This window comes from Moschus berezovskii, chromosome 4 (assembly GCF_049115385.1).
Source record: "Moschus berezovskii isolate FMDL1 chromosome 4, NW_MosBer_1.0, whole genome shotgun sequence".
NCBI classification, from domain to species: domain Eukaryota; kingdom Metazoa; phylum Chordata; class Mammalia; order Artiodactyla; family Moschidae; genus Moschus; species Moschus berezovskii.
The window spans coordinates 90,468,094-90,487,324 of record NC_142463.1 but is presented as its reverse complement, the minus strand read 5'-3'; the positions used below and the strand labels follow the sequence as shown (position 1 = coordinate 90,487,324).

Genomic DNA, 19,231 nt, shown 5'->3' with positions numbered 1-19,231 from the left:
TTAGGCCTTAAGAAATATGAACTCTTTCATTTAATATAATCCATGAACAATTAAAAGACTATTTTACAAATGTCTACCCATGAGCTTCAATTCATAATTTTTCTTTTCCTCCTAACCTATGCTTCTATGAAGTTCTAACATCTAAGGCCATATCCCTCCCTCAGTTTTTCATATCCAGGGCTAGGAAAAGTTCCAAAGGTATAAACTGGGTCAAGAAGGGTCCCAATTAGCAGTACTTATCTCCATCATATCTCTACTTGCTTAGTTCAGAAGCACTGTCAGGACAGACGTCTGTCTAGATGTGAAAGGTATTGATACTCTCTGTGCAAGGCAACTTTTAGCAAATCAGATTTCAGTGATCACAGCTCATAATTCCATTCACTTCTTTTCCCTACAGTATGGCCTCATTTTGAGTCTTGGCAGCATTTAGCATTGTTCTGTTTTGAAACTGATCCCTCTTCTGGCTTTTCATTCTGGTATACCTCCTCCTACTCTGGCTGTTCAATAGTTTTCACAGGCTTCTTTCTAGGCTTGCTCTACATTTTCTGCTACTCTCATTCTGTTTGGATGTCTAAAATCCCTCACATACGTGTTCTAGAGAAAACTATTCCTTCAAACAGGTTCCTCTCCCTCACATACATGTTCTAGAGAAAACTATTCCTTCAAATAGGTTCCTTTTCCCATCTTTCATTCAGCCACCCCAGAAGGGGAAATGGGACTTATTCCAATCTCTGCTCTCTCATTCATTCTCCATATATAAATACAGACTACGGCCTATAGTTTCTACCTGTTAAGTTTCTCTCCAACATATCCCTTTCTTCTCTTTTTTTTAAAGATTTTTTGACGTGGACCATTTTTAAAGTCTTTATTGAATTTGTTATGATACTGCTTCTGTTTCATGTTTTGGTTCTTTGGACACAAGGCATGTGGTATGTTAGCTCCCTGACCAGCGATTGAACCCACACTCCCTGCATTGGAAGGCGAAGTACCAACCACTGGATAATCAGAGAAGTTCCCCCTTTCTCTACAATAGCACTGTGACTGTGCTAGTTCAGATTTCATCATTCCTCATATTTAATTATGTTAATGCCTCCTAAAGGATCTAACTTCTGTCATAGCCCACTCCAATTCACCCTCCAAACTGTTCCCAGACTGATCTTTTCTCATTTCCTGCAAAGGTTCTCCATTGATTGAGGATGAAAAGCCCTCAGTTCTTGGCAGAACACAGAGGGCCCGTGATTTTCTGGATCTTCTCCAGCCTTATCTCCTACCACACCCCTACAGGCATCTTATGATTTAACAATGTAGAACTGCTTGCAATTCTCCAAGTATGTATTTCATCAAAGGAATATACCACATGGGAAATTTCAAGACAGGCAAAAAGAAAGCAGTCATAGCAAATCACTCCTAAAAATACTATTTAACTCTTCCCCTACTCCATGGTTCATTTTCTTTCCTTCCTTTACTTCCCACACCATAAGACTGGTGCTGCTTTACTTGAAAGGGAAAGAAAATAAATTAGGGCTAAATGATAAATAAGCTTTCAAAATAAGGGTTTGAAAGTTAACCCTAACATAATAACCAATGAAACATAAACTATGTGAAATCCAAGTACTACAAATTCTGCTATTTTTGAAAACAATAACATCACTAACAATTAAAACTGAATTGATCACTAAGATCAAGTGATCTTAGAAGTCCTTTATATTTTGTGGTTTTTACCTAATGCAGATAAAGACTATGAAAACATTACTGAGATTACAATGAAACTATGAAAATTTTTGAAAAACTATGAAAAGTTTTGAAAAAAAAAATCTGTACACAATATTTTTGATTACTGCTTTTTTAAAAAAGTATCTGACATCTTCTATATTTTCTGAGCATAGATCATTTTATAAACTGCTGATGAATGCACAGAATACAGTTTTCAATTAGAAACTCATGGCCACTATTGTCACTTAAGCTGTGCCTTAAACACATTCTCTAAGTCCCTTTATTTTTAAGTCATTCCAAGACATGACTTTTAGTTAACATTCAAATTATTATTAATTTTTCATTTACTGTCATAAGAACATCTTAAATCCTATTTAAATAAGGTTAGTAAAAATCACCTGAAGAGAACTTGTAGGGAACAGCTAAATTTCTAGGCATTCTGGCTTTTTCAAGGACTAAAAAACTAAGTTTATCAGTGATCTAAAATTTTAAAATCCATTAATGATCTGTCTTAATGAAAGACTTGGTTAAGATGGTCTCCTATCACTTCACATCAGAGATTTTTATTATGATATCCCATGAAGTTTTCAGAGTCTTTTCTCATGTTCTTTTTCATTTAACCATCACCAGGAAAAAAATAAAAGACTAACTGCTGCTGCTGCTGAGTCACTTCAGTCGTGTCCGACTCTGCGTGACCCCATAGACAGAAGCCCACCAGGGTCCCCCGTCCCTGGGATTCTCCAGGCAAGAACACTGGAGTGGGTTGCCATTTCCTTCTCCAATGTGTGAAAGTGAAAATTGAAAGTGAAGTCTCTCAGTCGTGTCCGACCCTTAGTGACCCCACGGACTGCAGCCTACCAGACTCCTCCATCCATGGGATTTTCTAGGCAAGAGTACTGGAGTGGCTTGCCATTGCCTTCTCCGATATAGTCACTAGCTGTCCAAAAGACTAACTAGAGTAGTGTAAATCAGATCTGTGATACTTAATTAAACACCAGTTGGTGAATTCCATCCTTAACCTTTCCAAGACTGGCTTACTCATTAATATTTACAGACACACACACACACACACAAAATATTTATAGAAAAGCACTAATCATCAAGTAGGAACTCTTCATTTTGGAGTTCAAAGAAAGTTCCCATTTCATTTTTTAAATTCTTAGGCATTTTGTTGGCAGTAATAATCTATATGGTGTGCTCATATCCACCAAAGTATCAAGAGCTTAGATATTTATAGATTCATAAATAAAAACAATGCAGAGAGTAAAATCTAATTAAGCTATGATATTTAAAGAGTTACTCTTAGCTTTCATAAACTATCTTTTCTTTCCTGAAAATACAACTTCATAGGTCAAAATAAAACACAGTATTAAGATGAATAACAGTGGGGAAAAAGAAAAATGAATTTGAGGGCAATACAGCTGGATATGAGTGAAGGGGCTATTATTTTTCATATTACTTTAAAAATATTGGTTGGGAGTTTCTAATATTTCCTTTTAAAGTGTGACAGAAGGACACATGATAAAATAATGAGAGTTTCTTTTATTTACTAAACTAGTGATTTGATCAATTTCTAATATTTAAATATCTACATGCAACATTCTTCGTATCTGAGAGAGAAAAAACACACACCATTAAGTGTTACTTACATTCCAAATCTCAATGTTCCAGAAACATATGTTTGCCAGTGTGCACAATAGAACATGAATGTCCCAGCAAAACAACAAAAAAACATCCAGTCAGGGTTTGTCCCCAGCTGCACTGCAATACAAGTTCCAAGAACCACAAAAACTGAAAAAGAAAGATTGCAATGAAAACTAAACAATCTGATTAGCAAAGATTAACTAAGCTGGTAATGATTTTAGATGAGGCAAAAAGAAAACATGCTATGAATGTTCAATCTTTTCAGTCATCCACGCAAACAGGAAAGCAGGCTACAGTCTTTTATATTAACATTTACCCTGTAACTTCAATCTGTTCTTTCACTATACCACTCGGTGAAAACAAACTTCTTGAAAGCAACTAAAATACTTCAGCATTTTCCTAGAGTACATGCGTATCTCGTTTTATTACACTTTACAGATACTGTGCTTCCAGATATTGCACTTTTTTCCCCCAATTAAAGGTTCGTGGCAGCCTTGCATTGCATGTCTATCAGTGCCACTTTCAACAGTTTTAGCTCACTTAGTATCTCTGTGTCACATTTTGGTAATTGTTAAAATACCTCCAATTTTTTTCCATTATTACATTTGTCATGATTTCTGATCAGTGATCTTTGATGTGACTACTGCAGAAAAGATTACAACTTGCTGAAGGCTCAGATGATAGCATTTTTTTAAATCAATAAAGTATTTTTTAATTAAATATAAATTTTTCAGACATAATGCTATTGCACAGTTAACAGATTAAAGCGTGGTGTAAAAATAACTTTTACATACACTAGGAAATCAAAACTACTTGTGTATCTCGCTTTATTGCAATATTCACTTTATTGCAGTGGTCTGAAACTGAATCCGCAATACATCTGAGGTATGTCTGTATTCCCTCAACTCAAAGATAGAGTACTAGTGAGCAGTGAAAAATTACAAGGCAGAAAGTCAAAAAGAAAGAAAAAGAAAGGCCTAGATAATTCACTGGCTAGATAATCTACTGGCTTTAGATAGCAATCTTTTTTATTTAGCAGATTTCACTATGGGTAATATACATTAACAAAACAAAAAAGGACTGCCTACAAAAGTTTCTAGCTCAAACTACAATGCAAAAATGACTATCACTTAGAAAAAAAACACAGAACACCTATCATTCTGTTGTTACCAAATTAAATTATAATAGTTTTTCAAGATGCCCAACTAGCATTTTCAGTAGAAGCTTTTTCTTGAGTCTTAAGAGTTACATGAACTTTACTGTCCCTTCCCCTCTGCTAAGCAAGCGGCTATCAGGATACAACCAAACAATGATTTTAACATACACTTACATTTGTGAATCTGAGTTCACAAAGTAAAACCATCAAGGGTTTTTGTTTGCCTCTTTAAAAATATTTTAAATGCTGTTCCAAGTGACAAGAAACCAACTGAAGAACTAAATAAAAAAATAAGTGTGTTGGGAGGAGTATGTGGCAAGGTGGGGAGTCAGGGGGAGCACAGTTCTTGAAAGGAAGACTAATTTGAAACTGTCGTTTAATTTCTAAATCTCTCTTTTCCCTCTAAAGAAGTACTAAATTATTATTCTTTAAATGGTACAAATAAAGACACACCATATATAATCTAATTATAGTAATTCATCTTTTGCTAGCACCTCAGTGTATTTTTTTCTAGTCTTTTCATTGAAGCCCACTATCACAATTACAGTCCAAGTCTACAATGAAATTTTAAATGTCTGTATAATATCCATTTAAACATAAAGACTATCTTATAAAACTGATCAATGTTATCTACCAGTACAAAATTAATAGCTAATATAACCTGGAGTAGAATCAGAATTCAGAAATATCTTGAGAGTTGAAATAATGGCTGAATTTACTAAGTGTTCATATGAGATGTCTATAACAGGCAAATTCATAGAGACAGTAAGTTAGTGGTTACCAGGGCCTGGGGGAAGTAGGGAATGCAGAGTGACTACTAGCAAATGATTCCCTTTTGGAGTGGAAAGGAAAAAACTGACATCTGACAAAATGTTTTAGAATTAGAGGGCTTCTCTGGTAGCTCAGCTGGTAAAGAATCCACCTGAAATGCAGGAGACCCCGGTTCAATTCCTGGGTTGGAAAGATCCCCTGGAGAAGGGACAGGCGGTGGCTCAGCTGGTAAAGAATACGCCTGCAAGGTGGGAGACTTGGGTTCGACCCCTGGGTTGGGAAGATCCCCTGGAGAAGGGAACAGCTACCCATTCCAGTATTCTGACCTGGAGAATTCCATGGACTATATAGTCCATGGGGTCGCAAAGAGTCAGACACGATTAAGCAACTTTCACTTTGGAATTAGATAATGGTAATGGTTGCATAATTTTGTGACTACACTAAAAGTCACTAAATTGTACACTTTAAAAGGATGAATTTTATAGTAAGTGAATTAAATCTTAATAAAAACTTTAAAAAGGCAAAAACAGAAATACAAAGACTATGAATTTCTTAGTCTCCCTTTACTGAACTCTCATCTATAATTTATGAGTTTTTTTCATGATAACAATTATGCCCTAATAATTTAAAAACAACAGGTGCCAAAACAATAATATTTAGGGTTAAAAATAACTTAGGTAGAAATTAGTTTCTAAATTTCCTGATATTATCAAATAATGAACAAGTATTAACCAGCTTTATATTTTTTGACAATATTAAAACTTAATATAAAATCACTTCTTCTGATAACTACTATAATATCACAAGCCTCTTATTTATTTTATCATTGTTTTCTTATTCCTGTTAGTCATTTAACACTGTTAATCGTTAACATTAAAAAATCAATAATACCTGTCGATAGTGAATCACACCCATGATCAAAAAGTTCTCCCAAAGGAGAACTACTATTAGTTCTTCTTGCCTGTTTCCCATCAATAGCATCCAAAGACTGGTAAATGAAAAGGCCGCACGCACAAGCAATATATGCCCACAGAGGTGCCTGTGAAATAAAATTTAAAAAACAAGAGTAACAAGACATATTAATATTATGTTTGGCTAATATATTTTTACTTGCAGATATGTTATCTTCATTCTCCAGAGAAGTTAGAAGCTATGGGAGAGAAGATCCAGGTGGTACATAATGAAAAACTTTTCAAAACAATCAGAATTATGAGAGAATTAAATTCCCTGTTTTGCAGGGATACTCAAGCAGATGCTGGGTAACTACTTCACAGGGGTAATATAGAAATGACATGCGAGATTAGAGTAGGTAACTTGTGTAAGATTCCTCCTAACATTTAGACTCTAAGAATCAATTAATGAATAGCTAATAAGGTTTTTCCTAAGTTGTATTTTTGAAGATGTTTATAAGTATTACACAAAAAGAAAATTTCCATGCTAAACTCAGTTGGAAAACACTGGATTATACTATGTTAAACCGATTTTTCCACTGCAGGACTGCTTCCAACCCGTAAGATTCCTAACGCATATTGTGCCTGTTCAAGGAGGATACAACATGCTGCCATTTCCCAAATGTATTTAAGCATGTGATTTGCAACACTAGGGAAATAATGATCTACTTACTAGACAGAGTGCTTACATTACTTTTCAAATACTTATTATGGTCACATTTTCAAGAAATAATTTCTCTTTTGTCAGAAACTAAACCACTAATAATGAATTTAAATGTGATGCATTAAAAAAAGAGAGGTTCTATTTGGTCTGTTCTCTGTAAGAAAGTAAAAGAGTTTTTTGCATCATTTTTTCTATTTTCCTATGCCTAGGCCATGAAAACAATTTTATAACCACAAGATATTTTCTCAGATATTGGTTTTCAAGTTAACTGTACTAAATGCTAAGAGCTGCAAATTAAAACTAGTCAGAGTTGCAAAAAATATTCACTATATTCTGCACTACAAAGAGGTATCTCCCTGAGAGAGATCTATTTGTGTGTATGTGCTCAGTCATGTCCAACTCTGGCAACCCAATGGACTGTAGCTTGCCAGGCTCCTCTCTCCATGGGCATTTTCAGGTAAGAATACTGGAGTGGGTTGCCAATTCCTTCTTCAGGGAATTTTCCTAACACAGGGATCAAACCCACATCTCCTGCATTGACAGGCAGATTCTTTACCACTGAGCTACCTGGGAAGCCCAGAGACCTATTTAGATTCAGTTATTAAAGGTAAAGATCGTCTCTTAAATGTTTGGGTTTTTTTTTTTTTTTTGAGTCTCATGTTTTAAAACAGAGGCTGCTAAAAAGATCATCGTATATATCTCCCCCAAGCTCGAGTTACAAACCTGGAAAAGAATAACTGTGATTTATAACCAAGTTTACATGACAGCACACTGGACTAAGTGGTTAATCTTTGTTTTTTTAAGAGATGTTTTTAAAAACATTTTATTCTTAGGTTTTGGTTGTGCTGGGCCTTCACTACTGTACACAGGCTTTCTCTAGCTGTGGACAGTAGGGGCTCCTCTTGAGTTGCGTGGCCTGGGCTTCTGACTGCAGGGTCTTCTATGTCAGAGCACAGGCACCAGGCGCACGGGCGTAGCGTGTGCACTCAGGAGCTGTGGCTTACTGCCTCTAGGCTGTGCATGCTTCAGTAGCTGCAGCAGGTGGGCTCGGTGGGTGCAGCCCATGGGCTCCAGAGAGTGGGCTCAGCGGTTGTGGCGCACGGGCTTAGTTGCTCCGAGGCATGTGGACTCTTCCTGGACCAGGGACCAAATCCATGTCCCCGGCACGGGCAGGCGGATTCTTATCCACTGTGCCACCAGGAAAGTCCACTAAGTGATGACTCTTATGTGACTAAGAACTCTCCCTTCTAGACTTGGGTTTACTGCTTCTTACTCCTAGAGGAATCCAGTAATTCTCTAGAGTTGCACTGTCTTATACAATGGCCATTAGCCAGCCCTCTGTGACTATTTTAGTTCAAATTCATTAAAATAAACCAAAAATTCAGTTTCTTGGTTGCTAAGTACATTTCAAATGTTCAATAGCCATAAGTATCTATGGCCTCCATATCAGATCACACAGACACAGAACACTATCATCATCACAGAAAATTCTATTGAACACCACTGCTTCAGGGGACTAGAAAAACAAGGAACTTCTTGCGGGGCGGGGGTTGCGCTTTAGGAAGGATTTTAATGGGGAAACGTATTACCCTGGAACAGAATCAGATACAACTTAGTGATTAAATAACTACCACCTAGAAAGCAGCAAGATGGTAATTACACATAAAAGAGAGAGAAGCAATGCCTTCTTATCTCTGGACTTTTCTTTTTTCTTGTGAATACATAGAACACTTTAATATTTATCTATTTTTTCTTTGTTTCCATTATTTCACAACTCACAGAGGTGTTTTAAGAAGAAAGCCTCCTCATTCAGGAGCAAGTATGGTCTCAGCTGGGTTAAGAGTCTGATACACTGAATGTATAAGCCAGGAAACTATGACAGTCATAATCTACCTTGATTTCTTCCAGCAGCATTCTGAAATTAGCGTAGTTCCTATTCTGGATGTTCACCAAAGATTTAACTAATGCTAGGGTTACTCTAATAATTCCAAATCACTTAAGAAAAGAGGCTGAGGAAAATTATTACAGGGAACATGGTGCCTGGTACAGTCTAGGTGTTCAAAAAATGACTTAGTGGCCAAGCTAATCTTGAACTTGCTCTCATTCCTTGATCTTTCTCCTGGAACTAGTTTAGGACTTAGAAGGTTTCAACTGGAACCAACCCACTTCCCTGTTGTATCTCTAAGGATGTGTGAGATCTGGACCAGATTCCTCTGGAAGGAGATGTTAGAGCCTCAAGTGATCCACAGGAAAAACAGCTCCAAGGAAATGTGATAAAGAATCCCAAGACATATTTAAACAATTGTGTTGGTGTTTATTTTTTGTTTCCAGATTGATGTAAAGCAAGATAACTAAGAAAATGAGGGGAAACCAGAAATATATCCAAATAATCTGTATGAATTGTATCTGTATAGTAAAAGAGGAAATAAAGGTAATCAAAGGCGAGGGGAAAATAAGCACCTGGAAAAAAAACAAAAATATGTTTTATATGTAACTGTGACCCTCAATAACTGTTTACATAAGAGCTACATGTGGAAACGAATTAATGAAAACAGAAAGGGATAAAGGATTAAATGGTGATAATTTTACCTCAAAAAACAAATCAGCTGAAAAAGACTACATTGAAAAAAGTTACCTCAAGTTTAAAACATGATAAAGGGGCGTTGTAGCCATTATGATTTACACAGTCACTTTCAACAGCTTTATTTGAGGATCACTTTCTATCTTCTTGGCTTATTTGTATAGATCATTCTGGCACTGTAAATGTTTTGATTCTCTTTCATCTACCTAACTGCCTTGGTTAACTTTTTGACAAGGACATTTTGAAGCCAAATAAACTTCAATTTACCCACTGAGTTTCAGTTTTGGTTTTAAGCAGTGAGTAGAGAGAAAGTGGGCTTCCCTGGTGGCTCAGAGGTTAAATCGTCTGCCTCCAATGTGGGAGACCCGGGTTCAATCCCTGGGTCGGGAAGATCCCCTGGAGAAGGAAACGGTAACCCACTCCAGTACTCTTGCCTGGAGAATCCCATGGACGGAGAAGCCTGGTAGGCTATAGTCCACGGGATCGCAAAGAGTCGGACACGACTGAGCGACAGAACGGAAGGGAGAGAGAAAGTAAAAGTGAAAGAGCAGCAGAGACATTTATATCTGAGAATGCCCAGCAATACCATGTTTCCTTTCTTTAACAGCAGCCACAGCAAGGTACAGAGCAGGAAATACATTATACCGTTTCTTTCTTCTATTTTTTTGGCTGTGTTATAATAACAGAACAATATGGATACACCTGGGGTTATCAGCCACATATGTTTACAGGAAGAGAAAAGGAATATTCAACAACTCTCACTGGAAATCAAGAGAACACTTTCGATATGACTAATTTATAGCTGTGCCATCTTCCTACCAGAGACTTTCCTCTCTGATTATTTTAAACCTTGCTAAGACTTGATTCGCCATAATAAAGGGGGATAAAATTATTTTCGTAAAGCATTGAGATTTACTGTTTTTATAGGAATACTTTACATGTTAATCTCAACTAACATTAATTTATCTACTGGCATCAGAGTCCACACTTTGCTTCTGGTTTCTCATAAGCATAGTGTATGTAAAGTAGGTTGTAGTTATGAGAGTTATTAACAGTATATATGACAGGATACTTTAAAACAGCTGACAAATAGCTGTCACATTACCTTATCTTTAGCTAAAATGACCTAAAAATCCCAATTATAGTGTTTCCAGCATGCAATAAATGTTTATATCTGTTATAAAAGAAATTCCTCTTACCTGCTCTGTAGCTGTAGGGCAGTAGAAGACTAATAAAACAGTTGTACAGATGTTTATTGACAATCCAATGATCGTGATGAGATTTGGAGCAATCCAGGAGGGAACTCTTCCAACGAGCCATTCCCAATACCCCTGCATCAAAGGCTCAAGCAAGGACCGTCCAGCACTCTGATACCTGTGTTCTTCTAGCCGCTTAAGTTGATGTCTTGACAATGGTGGTGTAGGTAACTGGAACAACTTATTTAATACACACCCAGGAGTACTCATATGCCCGAAGCCCAAAGGGGACTCCGGGTGAGAATCTCCACATCGTTTCCTTGTTGATCGATGCCCACTCATGGATTTTGGCTTTCTTTTATTTGAGGAGAATACTTTATCTTGTTTTATAGCTTTTGGTGGATGGTCTTTCCCTGGGGGTAGGAATAAAAAGATATATTTGTCAGCCACTATTTATATCAATGTCAGTAAATTAAAAAAACTCGAACTGGCAATAAAATAATACATATTAAACAGGGATCTGCTTTTAGTTCTAATTCTTACTGGTGTAAAGCCAAAAGAAGTCATATAACCTTATTTTTACGTGAAAAATATTAAGAATTTTAATAATAATATGCTTCCTATTACCTTATAGCTTACCTGACTTCAAAGCTCATGATTTTTTTTTTCAATTTCACACTGCTATCATAGTATAAATTGGAAAAAAAAACCTAATAATGACCTGATCATTTCACATATGTGGAAACTGAGGTCCAAGGCACACTCAAAGACAACTAGTAAACCAGTCTTAATATTGGAGAAATGACTTAAATAGAATGGGTCTTAATCTAGATTTTTATTTACTGTGAATAGCTAATACTTATTGAGCACTTACTATGTACTAAACACTTTAAGCAAGTTTTATATATTAACTCATTTAATCTTCACAACCACCATAGATGCTAAATACTATTAATTACTTCAGTTTTTACAGAAAATTAAACTAAGGCACAGAGAGGTTAATTAACTTGTCCAAGTTCACATAGCTATTAAGTGAGGTTCATATAAACAGGGTTTCTTTTTAAATTAAAAGATAGGACTTCTTAGTGGAAAGCAATATAGATAATATTCCATGAGGGAATAAACAACAATGAAAAAAATTAACTTTAAGAGGACAGCATTTATGTGTTAGCAGAGTGAACTGATAAACTGAGGTAGTAAAAAAACAATTACAAGTGCATTAAGTGATGACTGTTTATGTTGTTGTTGTTCAGTCACACAGTCACGTCGGACTCTTCATGACCCCACGTACTGCAGCAAGCCAGGCCTCCCTGTCCCTCATAAGGTTTTTTATAAACCTTAAATTTAAACCCATGAAGTACTTGTACCTGACTTAGAAAGGATGAGAAATAATATAATTACCATAAGTTATTAACCAATGTAAGAAAACAATGACAAGCTGATAACATATAAAAATTAGTATGGTGACACTAATTAGTATGGTGGTGAGGGCCTTCAGTAGGGTGGTAAAAAATGGAAATATGAAGACAGTCAAATCTGGAAGTAATTTTTACTTAGGAGGAGGAATCAAGAGGAAATACTTAGGAATTAGATATGAGGGACAAAAAAGCAGAAGAAAAAAGAATTTTTAACTTTGAAGCTAACGCCTAGTTGAAGACTGGAAAGCAGAAAATTTCATTAAGTATGAAGAGAAAAGGAAACTCATGGTTAGTGAGCAGGAAGAGAAACCATGAAAGGATTAAAAAGAAAAAAAAAAAAATCTTAACTAAAAGGGTAGTGGCATTTGACCAACACAGGTGTACTTTGATCTGGCAGAAAGCTATCCAGAACACAGTATGAAATTCCCAGAAATGCTGCACTATGGGAATACAGAATGTGATACAGGGTCTAGGACAACTCAGCATTGAACCTAGTATCAAAATATGCCCAGGAATTCTCTCTATTCCCATAAATAAATTCCAAAATTCCAATGTCACTAGTGATCTAAAGTGGCATCCCAAACCTCAGTTAATCCTGTATCTCAATAATTGGTTTAGAGAATAGTTACTGTAGTTATTAACTGACTTACATTTTCAGAAACTGCGAAAGAATCACTGGTAGCCCATTTTAACTAACTCAAGTGCTCTGAAATAAAAATAATAAAATAATTTCAAGCCAAGGCAAACCAAAGCTAACTTCCTATTATTTCAAAGAAATTCTTTCACACACTCAATTGTATCATAAAGAAACTGATTTAAACTGTTTTAAAGTAATATTTATATAATGTCAAACATCTGGTTACAAAATCATTTTAGATGATGAAATGACGGACCAATGACCACCAAAATACCATATTATCAAGTGGCCAAATTTTCAGAAGTCAAATTGAATGATGTATTTTCATATTTGGTGATCTATAATCAATCAGCTCTTACAGATTTCCACTTAAATGGGAATAAAAAGTTTGGCCAACTCAATCTATATTTTATTAATATAGTGTCCGATTCTCCCATAGTTTAAAAAAAAAAAAGTGACATACTGAGGATGCTGGCCTGCTTTTGGCACTAAACAGCTACAAGTTTCTGATCCTAATGGTTTTAAGTTTGAGCATTTGGCAGGACTAAATGATAAACTGGATACTTTTCCTTCTAAGTGTTTTCCCCTTCTGACCTAGATTTTTGTCCATTTCTCTTTAAGAAAAATTTACATTTTGACCAACCTTCCTAGATCTAGATATTATATAATACATACATATAAAAAGGATATTTCAATTTGGCAACACTGTCTCTGTGAAGCTTACTAGTAACAAGATTGCAAATAAAAATTCAGATACATGTTGCCCTTTGCTTTCCACACACAGGTAGCCACAGAGGTTGCTGACACTGCCACGGATCCATCTCCACTCTTCCTTCCTCCCATCACACCGGAGACCAGGAGCTAACTGCCAGGAAAACCATCTCAGGAAAAAAAGAGGAGTTTCTGAATTTCAGCAAGTGAAAAGCAAGCATATCAAGGGAGCAAGACAGTGAAGGTTGCTACAATAGAAGAGGAGACTCCATGGAGAGAAAGGGGAAAGGATCCGGGATAGGAGTATGTAAAAAAGGTACAAACATTACAAAATTTATTTTAGCTACCTGAGATTTATATCTAGAGTCAACCCTATGACCAAAAGGTTGAGGAGAAAACATCATTTTCTACCAACACTCAGTTCAGTTCAGTCGCTCAGTCGTGTCCGACTCTTTGTGACCCCATGAATCACAGCACGCCAGGCCTCCCTGTCCATCACCAACTCCCAGAGTTCACTCAAACTCATGTCCATCGTGATGCCATCCAGCCATCTGATTCTCTGTCGTCCCCTTCTCCTCCCGCCCCCAATCCTTCCCAGCATCAGAGTCTTTTCCTGTAAGTCAACTCGTCGCATGAGGTGGCCAAAGTACCAACACTACAAGGAACTAAAAAATTAATGCAAGAAATTAAAACTAGTGCTGGTTAACTTAGAAACCCAACCACCAGTTTAACCCAGATAAGTTTTTATAAGAAAATGGATTCCAAGTTTCAAATGCATTCAGCCAATACCTGAGTGCAGTAAACAAGATAGACATGATCCCAGTTCCCAAGTCCAATGGAAAAATAAGTAAAAGAAGGTAAATAAGAAAATGACATTACACACACACTGTGATGGGCAGTATGAAGAAAACAAGATGGGGAGCCAGGAAATAGCTGAAGCCGAACACTGTAGATAAGGTGGTTGAAGACCATGAAAAAGAAGCATTTATACCTGGTGGCTCAGATGGTAAAGTGTCTGTCTGCAATGCAGGAGGCCCAAGTTCGATCCCTGTGCTGGGAAGATCCCCTGGAGAAGGAAATGGCAACCCACTCCAGTACTCTTGCCTGGAAAATCCCATGGACCGAGGAGCCTGGTAGGCTACAGCCCATGGGGTTGCAAAGAGTAGGACATGACTGAGCAACATCACTTTCACTTCACATACTAAATTCAGAGGAAAAGGTGAGAGCCATTCCAAAAGCAAGAGGAAGAACAGTCCAAGAAAGGAAAAGAGACCCTGAGGCAAAATCCAGCTTATCTTTCTTATTCATATCTCTGGGATCACTATGGCGGGACAGTAGTAAACCATATGAAAGAGTGAGATAAAGGAGAATATGAAAAGCCCAACAATGCAGAGGTTTATAGATTGTGGCAAGGAGTTAATATTTTATTCTGATCTTACAGAAAGCCATCAATTAACCTATAAAGAAATCTATAATTTTGCATCACAGCCGATTTATTAACTGAGAAGTGTTTTAACAAATTATAACAATAAAAGTGAGTATTTTAAATGTTTTAAAATCCTCATTACCTGGAATTCAGATTACAATAATACTGATCACTGTCCTGTGTAACCTCTCCACTTGGAATCAGCAAATTCCCCTCCTCTGCTATAACTTGGCTTGAACGTGATACTTCTTTCATAGCACTTACCACATTTTGAAGTTTTTTTGTTAATTGTTGGGTTTTTTTTGGTCTTTTCCCCACACTGATATGTAAGACACAGTACTGCAGGAGCCATGCACGTCTTAACATTCTTTTCCCAAAATCTTATACCATACCTAACACTAGGTGGGTAATCAGCACTTATTTGTGGGACAATGAACAAATGTGATTCACCTAGTTACTTAATAGCACCAGATTGTTCTAGATCTTTGAGGAAACAGAAAGATTGAAATATGCCATCCATGCCCTCAAGCTCAAAGTGTTGGTGGGCAGCCTTGTAAATAGCTAAGCTATACCATACTTTGAACAAACTGCTGTGGGAGTTCAGCACATATGCTGTGGGAGGGGGCACATATGATTTAACAAAATTCTTCTTTGCACAGACATGTATTTATGTGAAAAGTCCAATGAAGGTACAAAAATAAAATCATAGACATTTAGTGAGTATCTTTACTAAAATCATACAACATTTGTAGACCTTAAATCTGTGATGCGAAACATCTGTGCTTATAGCCGCTAAAGATAATAACATACTGCCTACAATATTCCAGTTTTCAGCACTGGTGAAAATCTGACAAGTATCACACTAAAAAAGGAATCTCCAACCGCTCAGCAGAGCATAAGGTAAGCTTACACAATATCCAACCTGTAGTGTGAAATTCCAGAATTCCCATCCCCCTATGTCTAAAGGTGCCAAGTTTTGAGCTGCACTGATTCAGCAGTATGTTTACAACCCTTTCACAGGAATTGGTGACTACACAGATCTTTCCACTTCTATGGCACGACTAAAGGAAAATACTAATGGTGAACAATTTGGGAGGCAAAGCAAACTATAAAAAATCAAGCTTAAAAAAACTAATAGGATCACAGGATTACATTCAGCATTATTTAACAAGTGACACACAGAACAAGTTTCCAAAAACAAAAGCCTTTTCAGAAGACTTGGAAGCTAAAACAGTACTGTGTAACACAATTTAGAGCTACTGCTTTGCTGAAGTGAAATCTTGCATTCCTTAAAAAAAAAAGGAAACAATTTCTTCCAGAAACAAGCAAAAAAAGCCAAAGCTTAACATTTGGTGGATTATTTTCCTATTCCCTTAAAAGAGACAGCATAGCACGACCCTCAAAATCAATGTCACCAGTACTTTTAGCCTAAACAAGTTTACCACTGCCTAGAAAACACACTGACTATGCAGTAATATCTAACGGGGGTTATAAAACAAGTTTATATTTAAATATCAAACATATAATAGTGTTTATAATGTAAATTTTAAGAGATTGGGTATGGGAGAGGAAGAAGAATGCATTTATGAAACCATAGTTGTAAACAGTCAATAATAATCTAATAGCTGGCCAACTAATGAAGGTACCTCTGTCAGAACACGTTAATACAAGAGGCAGATTTATCTGGCTTTTTTCCTAAATGCAAGGGTTGTAAAGACAAGTTGCACAAGGGGCTTCCAAATAGTTTTTGCTCAGCACAAAACGAATATGCAGCAAAATGCCTTCAGAACTTCAATATCTGGACTTTTACATGAAAGCCAATGGTTCTTAAGTTCTTATGCTTTCAGTGCTAATGCTCTCAATTCAGCACCTCCACTGAACACATGCCTAGTAGGACAAGAGTAGAAACAGAATCTTTATTCCTTGTTCACACACACGACACTAACGTTTGTTTAAATAATTATGAACCTGACTGTTACCGTTAACACGGATTCATCAATGAACTAAGAGGCTTAAAGCAAAATCACATATACATATGTACCAATGATGCAAAATGTCATAAATGACACAAAAACGCCAATCACCGAACTGGAGTAAAAACAAGTTAAACACAGCAAAATGTAAAGATCCCATTCATCCAGTGTTCTAGGGACACCAGCAAAGACTAGCAAACCCTTCCGTCCTTCCAAGAATACTTCTGAAATAAACCCTAGGTGGCAACCTTAGAGACCGTCAGTACACTCTGAGATTTCTAGAAAAGTTGCTGACCAAGAAGTGTGGCCCCAGCCACGGATCACCAGCACCGTATTCCAAACGGAAGGCAAATTCGGCACAGGATTCAACACGGTTTGTGGACTCGGCAACACCTAAGCAGGAGGGTGTGGACCTGATAGGCAAGCTCGGTTCCGCGCAGGCAGCGCCCGCAGCCCTCGGCCCGCCCAGTCCGGGCCGCCGAGGTTTTCTCCAGCCTGACACCCAGCGCAGTAGCCCCCGAGCTCTCGCGCTGGCAGTGCGCCACCGCAATCTCTCCATCCGGGGTCAGAGGAGCAGCAGCCCCTCGCCCGCCCCACAAGCCCGCGCGCGAGGCTACCCTGCGCGAGGAAGAAACTGCGTTCGCCTCGCGCCAGTCCACACAGAGATATATTCCAATGCCCCACCCCAGAACTTGCAACCCTCTCTCCGCCCCTTTTGAGAATCGTGGCCCCCGACACATTCTTTACTCTCTGGCCGTCTCCCCAGGACCGAGCCTCGCAGCCTTACCACGGCCCGCAAAAGCACACCGCTAGAATTAAGACCTGCGACTCCAGCCGACTGGGTGACTCTGATCCGCGGCAGCACGTTCACGACACTTTCGCGATTGCCGTAAAGGGATACAGTGTCGGAGCCGGCGGCGGCGCGAGCGCGCACCTCCTCGTGGTGAGCGCGCCCCGGGACCGGCTTGGCTGCTCGGGAGCGCGCTTCGGGGCCCTGCCCCATCTCGGTTCAGCCGGCCGCCTCCCGACCTGGCGGTCCGTACTGGCAGGGTCGTCTGAGCGAGGTAGGCCAAAAAGGGTATGAGGGCTGGCCCCAGCCCCAGCTAAGGAGGGGTGTATTAGAGAATGGGATCGGGCGGGTCGGAGACAGGGATGCTGCCAGGAGCCCAGCAACCCCGTGGCGGGTGTGCGAGGCGTCCAGCTTCCAGGGACCACGCTGTGCGACTTGCGGGAGAGGGACCAGGGGGCAGCCGGAGCGCGGACGGACTGCTGGGGGTCCGAGTGGGGAGGAGGGGTCTTGAGTGGGTGCAGGCTGGGTTCAGATCTCCGCGCCCCACCTTTCTGTGTGAGTTCTTGCTTGGTCTTTCCCCCTCCCTCGCACCCCTCCACGCCTCGCTTGCCCCAGGCCCTGCCAAGCCTCCGCCTCCCACGTCTTTTCTCTGCCCCAGGCAAGGGTTAATCGAGCTCTTCGTCCCAGTTCTTTGCGCCTCCGGAAGGAGGCAACGGTGGGTGTGAATAATTCCTTGGTTTTATTTATTTTAAGCGGTTATCGCGAACCTTTTCCCCAGTCCCACTAAAAACTATGGTTGAGTACACCTTCCCTTTGTCACTCCCGGGCTTGGATTCCTTGGAGGGGTGGGGTAGGGGAGGAAGGTTATTTGTGGTGACTTGTGTTTACCCGAAGCTCAAGTCTCCCCTGGGGTGAGCAGAGTAGTGTGTGTGTATTGTGTGTATGTTAGTCGCTCAGTCGTGTCCCACTTTTTGGGGCTCCCGGACCGGGGCGGACCGGGGCTCGCCAGGCTCCTCTGTCTATAGACTTCTTCAGGCAAGAATACGGGTAGCCATTCCCTTCTCCAGGGGATCTCCCCCACCCAAGGATCGAACCCGAGGTCTCCTGCATTGCAGGCAGATTCTTTACCGTCTGAGCCACCAGGGAAGTCCAGTATAGAAAGGTAAATATCTAGTCCTTTGTGTCCTCACAGCTGTGTTTACATTAGGACACATTTGTAAAACTCCACATTTTCCCAGTTCTTCCAAATTTATAAACCAATACTAAAATACAGCTCTAATTTGCCATGCACCATCACATTCTCCCTTGACTTCTCTCCCTGTAATGTTTGATCTGACTTGTAAAAGTGTTACTTAATTTTCTACACTATTTAATTTTTAATTATTACAAGAATAGTATGTTTGTTAGAAGGCCAAATTAGAGTTTAGAAAAATAACCATTTACTATTATGCTTTGCTTTGGGCATGATTCTGTGTACCTGTGGCTTTCTTTCTTCACTTGGAATATTCAGAATTTACTTTTTTATTGTCCCTAAGCAGTCCCACTTAGAGGAAACAGCATAAAAAATTCATCTTTTTACCGGTGGCATTTAAATATTGCGG

The 19,231-nt window shown here is 38.7% G+C and overlaps 2 protein-coding genes across 4 annotated transcripts in view; one reads left to right on the top strand and one right to left on the bottom strand.

Annotated features, from left to right (window-relative positions):
* Positions 1-17,734, bottom strand: part of CEPT1 (choline/ethanolamine phosphotransferase 1) — a 37,461-nt gene extending 19,727 nt beyond the window's left edge. For all 3 annotated transcript variants that reach the window (XM_088835565.1, XM_088835567.1, XM_088835566.1), the window contains exons 1-4: positions 17,628-17,734; positions 10,679-11,088; positions 6,176-6,323; positions 3,363-3,504 (exon numbers count right to left, since the gene is read on the bottom strand). In XM_088835565.1, coding sequence (XP_088691691.1) covers positions 3,363-3,504; positions 6,176-6,323; positions 10,679-11,017 — 629 coding nt within the window. In that variant the 5' untranslated portion in view covers positions 11,018-11,088; positions 17,628-17,734. The remainder of the gene's footprint in view (positions 1-3,362; positions 3,505-6,175; positions 6,324-10,678; positions 11,089-17,627) is intronic.
* Positions 17,663-19,231, top strand: part of DRAM2 (DNA damage regulated autophagy modulator 2) — a 29,051-nt gene continuing 27,482 nt past the window's right edge. The window contains exon 1 of the mRNA XM_055402673.2: positions 17,663-17,904. The gene's annotated coding sequence lies outside the window, so the exon portion shown is untranslated. The remainder of the gene's footprint in view (positions 17,905-19,231) is intronic.